At 51.7% G+C, this 10,347-nt stretch overlaps 1 protein-coding gene across 1 annotated transcript in view; it reads left to right on the plus strand.

Annotated features, from left to right (window-relative positions):
• The window catches only part of EDA (ectodysplasin A), a gene marked incomplete at its 5' end in the record, with an annotated part of 27,099 nt that extends 20,757 nt beyond the window's left edge, over positions 1–6,342 (plus strand). The window contains 4 exons of the mRNA XM_010082451.1: positions 840–874; positions 1,271–1,322; positions 3,662–3,792; positions 5,724–6,342. Coding sequence (XP_010080753.1) covers positions 840–874; positions 1,271–1,322; positions 3,662–3,792; positions 5,724–5,975 — 470 coding nt within the window. The remainder of the gene's footprint in view (positions 1–839; positions 875–1,270; positions 1,323–3,661; positions 3,793–5,723) is intronic.
• Positions 6,343–10,347: the final 4,005 nt, after the last annotated feature.

Below are 10,347 nucleotides of genomic sequence, written 5' to 3' on the forward strand. Positions count from 1 at the left end.
AGCACAGCCGCTAAACCAGCCCAGGAACCACACAGACCGAGGCATCTCGCCTCCCGGACCAGCCACGTGAAAATATGTTTTTCTCCTGCGGTTCTTGGTTTCGTTTTTGTTTCTTTGCATCTGCACTGTGTTGTTTCTCCATGGAGTCACGTGCCAATTATTTTGTTAAAATCCCTGAATTTAATAACTCTTAAAAATAGATAGTAGTAGAAACTCACATCAATGTTCTTTGTTATGTGTATATATATACATGAACAGTTTGCTATTAAAAAATGTATCTTCAGAGAAATCAGGGCTGTTACCCTATAGCTCGTGTAGCTCAAAGGAAAACTTGGTTGCCTCCTCAGTTTCTATCTCAGAAGTTGCCAAAGCAGAGGCCAGGAGCAGCAGGAGGTCCTCAGCACTCCCGACTGCTGCCCACAAGCATCTCCTCCGTCATAGAGATTTAGCCCTTGGAGAAAAGCGATTTCAGCATGGAGCTTGAAGGCAATGAATGACCTGAGTCGCTGCAGGGTGAAACTCATAATCTTGGCAGCCAAGAGGCTTTATTGCCACTGCCGAACAGGGGGAGCGTTGTGCAATCCGTCCTTCTAGTGGAAACTGGTTGGATAACGTTGGGGAATTTTGGTGATGTTAGACAGAAATGTAGGGATAAAATAGGGAAAAGTAGGATGAATCTTGTCCTTCTTACGGACTTGCTAAAATTAAGCTGCACCCTGTACCACTGTAACTGTCCTTCAGTTAAAAATGGGGTTTAATGGTTATTATGGGGCAAAAGGAGTTTTATTTATAGGAGTGTTCAAGCTTCCTCCTCAACGATGTGACGTTGCATTTTGCAGGTGCCACGGACAAGCCGGGCTCCAGAGACATCCAGGTTGGTTGATGTTCTTTCAAGGGAAAAAAACAGCTTTGGCTGGATTTTTGTAAACATAACCAGCTGGGTTGTGTTTGATGGTATAGCTCTGAAAAAACCCACCCCTTCCTGCCTGTGCTAAATCCGAGCTACCCAGAGTGACTGCCTGAGCTCACCCCTTGTGTTGCCCCAAAGAAAGCCCTGTTAGTCGGGCTTGGGCTTCTCGCCTCTTCTCCAGTACTCCAACATGTTGTTGTCAGCTGCTCTGGTCTTTTTTCCATTAATGAAAAGTGTTAATGGTCTCGGGGTACTGTGGTGCGTCTGTACTGGTCAGCAGCGCTGGGGAGCCGTGTCGAGGGACTGTAAGATGACACAGTGTTTTCCATGAATTTTAAATCCCTGCCGTCTCCTTTGCAGCCAGCTGTGGTCCACCTCCAAGGCCAAGGCTCAGCGATCCAAGTGAAGAATGGTAAGCATCTCAGTTACCGAACAGAGCCCTTCCTGCACCCACAGCCTCGTGTCTGGGTCTGAGCCCATCCTCTAACACGGGTCCCTGAGTGTCCCTGCTGCTGGCCTCCCCTGTGACACCCCAGTTCCCCTCCCAGACCCCTCCGAGGAGTCTTCTCTCCCACGTCCATCCCTGTTTCTCCTGTTTACTTCCCAGATTACCTCTATCCTGTGCATCCCAGGAATTCTATCCCACTGAACCCCTCTTCTCCTTGACCTCTAGATGCGTGATGTGCCTCCTCCATCCTTCTGTTGTATCACCAGCACCTCGAAAAAAAAACTCCTTCCCCCACTATACTGTTTTAAGCCCTCAGTGTATCCTTTTCCTGTCTCAGCCCCATTATCCTGTGTTTTTCCCCACTTTTCCCAGCAGTGCATGGCCGGGGCAGGCACAGCTGTGGTGCGAGGACACTGAGGTGCACAGCCACCGGCTCCCCCCGTGTTTTGCTACAAGCATGCACCCCCGCAGCCTCCCCCGTCCCTTGGGCATCCCTGCCCCACCAGCAGCCTTTCAGCTCCAGTCCAGCCAAGCCATTTCCCATCTGCAGGCAGCTCTTTGCTCTCCTCCTTCCTCCCTGGCTCCCTATCCAATTTTTTTCTCCGAGTTCTTGCTCTGTTTTGCAAACAGCTGGGTCTCATTCATGAGCTGCTGCCTCCCCGCTTGCAATGTCCGGCTGTGCCAGAGAGGAGCTGGCTTGTCCCTCCCCGAGTCACCGCACATACCCCCAACCCCGGTGCATGTACCCCCAGCCCAGACCCCAAGGGTTGGTGGGGCAGAACCAGGGCTGTAAGACCCCTGGGCACCAACTTCTGCCCCATGTGTGGGGCCATTCTATGATTCTATGAGGAGGGCTTGGCCGCCGCTCCTGTTGAAAGGCAATTTCTCTCTTTCAGCAGACGTGAGCTGTGGGAGGTGGAATTTCTCATGGTTAGGGATGTATGGTTACAGCGGGGTGGGGGAAAGCTCCCCAAAACAAAAAGGAAACCGGCCGTTGCAGAGAACAATACGAGGGAAAAGATGCTGTTTTGCTTACATTAAGCAAAAAAGTTAAAAAATGTTATGTTACATTAAAAAAGTTAATTATCCCTTTATTAATGGGCAGGCTGTATGTTTACAGAGCGTACACTGCTCCCTGCGAGTGGGAATCGCCCTGGGAGCGGGATCCCTGCTGCTGGGAACAATCTGCTGCTGGGAGCCGTTAGCGCTGCCCCGCTGCCAGCCAGCAGCAGACACAGCCTGGCTGGTGGGCAACGGCGGGCACGGAGCTGAGACGCAGATGGAGGCTGGAAGGAAAAGAGTTGTATTTGATAAGGCACCTCCAGAGAAGGGCTCTGTCCTCAGCTCGGAGCAAAGCCTGTCCTCTGGACCTGCTCATTGGCCCGTCCCGAGAACGGAAGTTGACTCATGTTGTTGGTTATTCCATTGGCTCCGATGCCAGGGGGCTGGGTGGTGGGTCTGTAAACCCCTGAGCATGTTGAGGACCCCAGTGATGTGTTGTGACATGATGCAATTTCATACTTGGTTGTTATTTTGGCTTTTCAAAATATAGGAAATGTAATGACAAAGCATTTGTTAAAATAACGCTAGGTACAAAGTCAAGCATCTTGAAGTCAAGGAATGCCAGAATTAAAATTGATGGTGTGACCCCAGCATGGCCTCCATGCCCAGATGTGTCCTGACTGTCTAGTCCTGTAGCTGCACGTGATTTTTTTCATTGTGTTGTTGCCTCTTTTGCCATGAAGACTAGTTTTCTCCTAGGGATGGTCCCAAAGCTTAAAGGGAGGGTGAAGGCTGTCCCATGAATTAAGAAAACTTGGCAAATACCTTCCAGGTCTGGCACTGGCTTGCATGTGCCGGAGTGTGTTTGCCCTGGAATGGGGATGACACTGGGAACGTGTTTTCACACCTGTAAAACACTCAGATATGATCATAAGCTCCACTTAGTGCCAGGAGGAGGCAAGCTGGTCTGCATCCAGCACTGGGGATGAACATAGCGTAGGACAAAAGGCTGTACGCCGATTTTCAAGGGTGAGGAGAACTCCTCTTGACGAAGAGAAGTAGAGACATAAATCAGTTGTGCTAATGGGTGTCCACCAGCAAGGGATGGTCAATGAGAGCTGTAGAGAGGAGTCCAAACCAATGCACTTTAATTCTGGGATTTTCTTACCGAGTTTCTTGACTTTTTGAGTTGAGTGGGTGCCAGCCGTTGTGTATGAAACCTTGCAATGTCACTGTATTTGTGTGCTCCTGCGCTGTTCCTCCTGACGGGTACTGAGTGACTGCCGTTTTCTCATACTGAGATCTTTCAGGTGGAGTCCTCAATGACTGGTCTCGCATCACTATGAACCCCAAGGTGTTTAAGCTGCATGCCCGCAGTGGGGAGCTGGAGGTACTGGTGGACGGCACATACTTCATCTATAGTCAGGTAGAAGTGAGTACGGTCCTAGGCCTAACTCCTATTCTTGTGTTCCGATGGAAGCCTTGCATGAACCACGAGAGGGCTCCAGACAACTACCAAATGCCGCCAACTTGTCTGTACTTTTAACCGCTTCGTGCTCTAGGAGGTGGGTGTCGGTGGAAGACGGTAGAGTTTCGAAGCGCGAGGTCACATGTGTCACCATGACACCATCTGCAAGAGATTAGTCACCAAAACACACACATAGACACCCAGGAGATCCCACATGCCACCAGTGCCCTTTTTTTCAACTGTCCATGTGGTCATTCACCAGCCCATCCAAACCTCCTTGCAGAACATGGGTCCCAGCAGGACACTGGGCTCTGAGCTTTAAAAGAGATGTTGAACCAAAACCCTGACAGCTCCTGGTCATTTCAAAGCCAGGTCACTCTTTGTAAGCGTAGGACTCTTGGCCAAACTCCAGCCCAGGTAACTCCTTTTTGCCTCCACCTTCTTCATGTAGCTTCAGCCCGACACGATGCGCCAGTGGCCGCGTTGTGCGGTGGGATGGCTCTGCTGCTGCTTTAGTTGGTACTGATGGTGGATGCATAGACCTGCTTCTGCAAAAAGGGCTAAACACAGGAATTAATGATTGTATTGTGATTTGGCATACAGCTAAGCCATCATTTCCTCTCCCCATTCAAATAAAATGCAGAAGATGGACTTGTTGTTTAACGCGTGGCTCCCAGTGTCTTGCAAATCTCTGGACAGCGTTGCTGAGCTGCGGGGAGTAAGACCTGCAGAGCTCTCCCCAGCTGGACTGATAAACCGTCCAGGTCCTGGGACAGATTTTAGCAAGACAAGGGGGTTTCTGTGTGACAGCCGTGATTGAGCAACTTCCACCTTGCTCCAGGCGTCCTGACTTGCCTCTGGCAGCCCCGCTGGGACTGTACCCAGTCGGATCCAGTGGGCTGTGGGTGTCATGTCAGGTGCTCTTCCATGGAACTGGAAGAGCACTTCCATGGAACCAGCCACTGGTTCCGTGTCTGGTTTGGATGGGGACAGGAAAAATAACTCGAACATGGGCCAGAGTGTAATTGCTGCCCAAGTGCTCAGTGGTAATTGCTGGCCACAGCCTTGTGCCTCTGAAGCCTTTGTCGTTTGTAAATCAAGGAAAAGGGGGACTCGGTCTTGTGTAGCTTCTGTGGTTGCAGGTGTAGGCTAAGAATAATTAGCAGAAACATCTGAAATGGCTGGTTTTCTTCCCTCGGGAAGAAGCAGCTCCTTGGGACTGACTTTTGGCCAGGTCATTCTCCTGCATCCCGCAGTTCTTCAGAATCGGTGTGTGGGAGGTGGTTAGGGAACGAGGGATGGAGTCACAGGGACTGAAGCTAAGAGTTGAATCAGTACAAACACTGTAAGGTCATTTTCTCCCAAGCTGGGGAGGTTGGGAGAGTGTCTTCCCTGTACTAGCTGATGCCTTTGAAAGACCTCGAGTCCCATTCCAAAGAAGGCAGCTCCCCGTACACCTTAGGGCAGTTTTGATGTCAACACTAAAGGAGGCTCATGGGACCCAGGACTGGCCAGGTAAGTGAAAGAGGACTTCAGTTAAAATATTTCTGTTTGTCTGTCGGACGGAAAGCTGTTGGTAGCAGATAGGGTTGCTTACACATTTTTGTAATTTTTCCTGGAACAAGCAGGGTCTACAGTGAGGATTCGTAGCTCAGCCTTAGATACATGGATTCATGGATGCTTGCATGCTGGTGTTAGCATAGAGTGGAATGCAGAGTTTCCTCATGTTTGGTTGGCTTGGGGTTCTTTCTACCTCCATCAAGTCAACCTCCCACGAGTGTCCCAGGGCCAGGGAAGGGATCGTTAGAAGAGGGAACGTAAAAGTACAGGCTGAAAGGAACGTGGACTTGTTCCATATGCTCCCTAACACCTTTCTTCTTCCTGCTTCACATCAGGTATACTACATAAACTTCACAGATTTTGCCAGCTACGAGGTGGTGGTGGATGAGAAGCCCTTTCTGCAATGCACTCGGAGTATTGAGACCGGCAAGACCAACTTCAATACCTGCTATACCGCCGGGGTCTGCCTCCTCAAAGCCCGGCAGAAGATCGCTGTGAAAATGGTCCACGCCGACATCTCCATCAACATGAGCAAGCACACAACTTTCTTTGGGGCCATACGCCTAGGAGATGCTCCAGCATCCTAGATGAACTCGGCACGTCCGAGGATACTCCACAGAACTGCACAGTGCTGCTGTTCATAAGCGTTATCAGTATTTCAGGGGGTTCTGTAATCCGGCCATAAAGAAAACTGATCCAGAGCTATTTATTCCTCTATGTGAATGCAGGAAGCACAATTGTCTTCTGTGACTTGCGTGGAGACTCGGATCCAAAAAAGCTCGTTGACAAAGTGTTGTGAGGAAGAAGGGCTGTTGCGTCTGCCTCGTCTCAGTATTTCCAGTAGGACTGCACTGATATTCCGCTCCGTGATGGTCACACGAGACTTGCTGGGAGTGGTGTGGGTCTCTGCTTTCATGTTGCACTAGCAAGAGCATCCCAGGCGGTAGCGGGAGACGACGAAACGTCCAAATTGTCCCATCCGGGCACTCCTGCTTCTGCACGCTAAGGAAAGCAAGAAAAAGGGGGGTTCTGGTTTGCTGCCCTCCCAGTTGGAACTGGGAGGGCGGCTGGGGGCGAGGGGAGGGGAAGGAGGCAGGTCGGTGGTGTTTACAGTCATCCTCAGGAGCGCGAGCAAAGACGGCGAAGTGCCTCTGCCCCCAGCTGGGGAGCGGGCTGCAGAAGCAGCGAGTGTGGGAGGAAGGTGAATCCGTACTAGAGCAGGCTTAGCAGACAGGAGACTGCCTCCACATTCCAGAAATCACAAAAGTCCCAAAGAAAAAGATGCCGATTACCGGTTCCAGAGCCTCTGCTACTTTCAGCTCCTGCCATTACCCCAGAGGTGTACCTTGCCCTACCGGGGGCTGCCTTAACGTACTGCTGCTGTTACAGCAATTTGTGTTTTGTTGGGGTTTGGTTTTGGGTTTTTTTTTTTGTCTTTTTAATTAATATTTTGCAAACCAGAACACATTTCTACAGGCTTCACCGAGCCGCGTAGAGCAGACACAAGTACTTGTGAAAACACTCTGAAGAAGTTTGTCATGTTTAAGAATAAAATTATTCAAACAGGAATTTTTTTTTTCTGTTTTAATAGCAACTGTCCTGCTTTTAGATGGGGTTTCTGTCCTTCCTCCCCCCACCCCTTTTCTTTTGGCACCCTTCTACCTAAAATGCTCTAGTAAGTGGTGATGGAGTCTCTAACAAAAAATTTGTCTCTAAAAAGTCTGGTCCAGCATGAAGTCACCACTTTTTCTTTTCTCTGAGCCCTGCTGGGTCTAGTCACAACTCGATTTCGGGTGACTAATAGAGGAGCTGGGACGCTATTGTTTCTTTTGGCTTCTTGAGCAACTCTCTCCCGTTACCTCCCCTCATCTGGGGAGATCTAAAGCTATAAGATGTGCTGGAGCTGAGGAAGAGGCCGAAGCGCTAATTGCTCTTTTGTGTCACGCCTTGGTTTGTGCTCAGTTGTGTTGGGTTTGGTTTTTGGGTTTTTTTTTTTTGAACTGGATTTCTTTTCAGAGCATGGTTGGTTTTTTTAAAAAAAAAACTGAAGAGGGTAGTGAGGTTTCAGCCTATGTAGCAAATGGGATGAGTCCCAAACCGACATTGGGGTGATGCTGTCCCTCTCCAAGCAGAGGTGGCTCAGCTGTGGTCACCTGCAGGGACGTGGGACGGGACGTGGCTTCAGCACCGTGCTGCAGCGACGGATCCGACCACCGAAGGGTCCACCCTGGCTGAGGCATTCTTGGCTCCGTGGCTTTTCCCCGGCCGTAGCAAGTGATCTCGCTTGCCAAGTATTGCAGTTATTGGGAGATAAATATTTCTTGGGGGCACCCGGCTTTGGCTACAGCCTCGCTATTCACAGGAGGCGTGCAGTTTGTAAAATAGCTGCATGAAAAATTGCCTGCTATTTCTTTTTCAATGTGTTCTCCTCCTTTCTAGCCTTAACATGTTGGACTAGAGAGAGCCTTAGGGGCACTTAACTGGTCTTTGTGGTTTATTTCCTTTAAAATGGATTAAGAAGGACATGTTCTTCTGACAAGAATGAATCAGGACAACTGGGTATAGTGAGAACATTAAGCAAATCATTAACAGAATGGCTTTAGAATACAGCCCGAGCAGCAAGACTTGGGGGCGAGGCTAAATAACGCAATGACTCGGGAGAGCGTGGTGGCTGGGGTTTGCATTCCTTGTCCCCAACCGGCGGGATCCGGGATTTGCTCCTGACCATGGCTGCGGGCAGGAGGAGGCAGAGGGAGAACCCCCCTCTCTGTAAAATCCCCGTGCGTTGCTGCTGGGCTCCCCCTCGGGCATGTGCCTGGGATGCGGGAGGGGAGCAGAAGTTCCTGCATCCCTCCTTGCGAGCCAGGGAGGGTGTTCGCTGGCTTTTTCTGATGGTTGTGTTACACCAAAGTTGGAAACACGGAGTTGGCGTTGGATGTGGAGTTGGAGAGCAGAGAATACCTGTCTGCAGGTGGCCGTGGGACTGAGAGCCGTGTTTGTCCCCAGGATGAGCAGGCGGATCGCCGGTCCCGTAGCAGCAGCAGAGGGTCTTTATTGAAACCCTCCAGCCTCTCTAGCAACACCTTCTCTTTAATGAACTATTCCAGAGCAGGGTACCTGGGCTGTAGGATGGCTTCTAACTGTGATGCTTCTCCAGATGGTGCCCCACCATCCTTGGTGCCTCTTCCCCTTCCCTGGGGCCGAAAAGGGCTGGAAGCGGCTCCAGTCTTTCCCTCTGATGTCTTTGAATTTTGATGCATCTTGGTTCCTAGTCTGGTGGAGAAGGAAATGCTTCAGGTATAGACAAACGTCTGCGTGTCCGAGCTGGTGGCACAGCCTCTGGTCCCTGAACACAGCCACCGCTGCCCTCCCGTGTGCCACCCTTCCTCTCCGATGGCACTCGCTGGCTCTGCCCTTGCCCACGTGCCTTGGCTCTGCTGCCCAGCCCTTGGCTGCACTCCGGCTGCAGAAATGTCATGAGCAGCCATCAGTCTGTAATGCATCGTCTGGAACCCTTCTGCCTCCCGAGCTGCTCTCTACGGAGTCAATTCCTAGGGAAGCCAGCTTGGCCGCTGTTCATGGCCCCTTTTGAGGGAAGGATGTCCTTCAGCAGAGGCTTTAGGTCATGGTTCCCTACCCAAAACTGCCTGGTCCTTGCGTCCCTCCAGCACTTTTCTCACCCAGGGGAGCGGCTGTGGGGTCCCTGTCACCCCTGTCCCCATCGGGGGACTTGGCATCATGCTTCCACTGATGGACTAGCGTCAGGTGCTTAGAAAAGGGCACCCGAGCTGCGCTGGGAGGGAGATGAGCAAAGTGAATCGGCTCATCCGTGTCTCTTCCCATCTTCCCCGTAAGAGGGGGAGCACGAGGAGTCCTTCCTGCTCACCAGTGCCACCTGCCCTGGCTCCGGTCCTGGCCCTGGGCAGTTCCCCAGGCAGGGGAAGGGACCCTGGCCCCCACCTACCCCCTGTTCATCGCTCCCAGGCATGGAGGAAGCTGCTCAGACCCCCCAACAAAAGCGTAGTGGGAGAAGAGAGACACGACCCCCCTGTTAGAGCCCCACAGGGATGTACTGATGCTGTTTTGTACTTCTACATCTTTATCCAAGGCATTGCCTGTATGTAAAATATACATAGTGTATATAAATTAGGATGTAAGTTGATGTAAATTGTCGGTATTTTCTTTGCAAATAAAGGTTTTTCCTGATCTCGCTGTTCTTGGGATGTCTTTCCCCAGCCAGACCAGGAGATGCTGGGCAAAGTCTGTATGACTACAGCAAAGTACCTGGACTGCGCTTGTGCCCTTCCTCACGTCCTTCGGAGACCTCTCCCGTGAGAGCCTCGGGGGGAACACGGCATCTCTCCAACAGACCACGCTGGGGACCCCGCAGCCAGCCTGGAGGCCAGGAGCAGTGAGAAGCACAGGATGCCCGACGATCCGCAGGAGCAAACCTCTTCCTGTTTGTGCAGCATGGTTCGCTCTGCCTTTGGCACGGTCCGTGAAAAGCCTCCCGGGATTTGCACAGCACCTCAGCTGGCTCTGGGTCCACCCCCCGCTGGCTCTGCCAGTCGCTCCTGCACAGGGAGTTCACAGCCTCGGGATGCGACTGCACAGGGATTCTCCGCACAAGTCCCTGCTCAAGATCAGGGACTTTTCAGCTGATTTCATCGGCCGTGCCTGCTGTGCAGACCCGCACCCTGCACCGGGATGGAGGGAGGAGATGGCTGGGGTTCCCCTGGTGAGGCGGCGCTGGGGCTGGGGACCGGAGCATCGCACGGCGCGGTTCCTCCCTGCACCACCTTCCGCTTTCGGGGTCCGCGCTCACTGCTGGTGGGAGACGGGGGACAAAGTTGGAGGCAGAGGTTCATCCAGAGGTCGGTGTTTCCCTGTCCGGAGCCTGCAGAATGTCACATATGCACAGATGTGCAATCCTCACTGAAAAATAGTAGCAGGGTGTTT

Source organism: Pterocles gutturalis, unplaced genomic scaffold (assembly GCF_000699245.1).
Source record: "Pterocles gutturalis isolate BGI_N339 unplaced genomic scaffold, ASM69924v1 scaffold32924, whole genome shotgun sequence".
NCBI classification, from domain to species: domain Eukaryota; kingdom Metazoa; phylum Chordata; class Aves; order Pterocliformes; family Pteroclidae; genus Pterocles; species Pterocles gutturalis.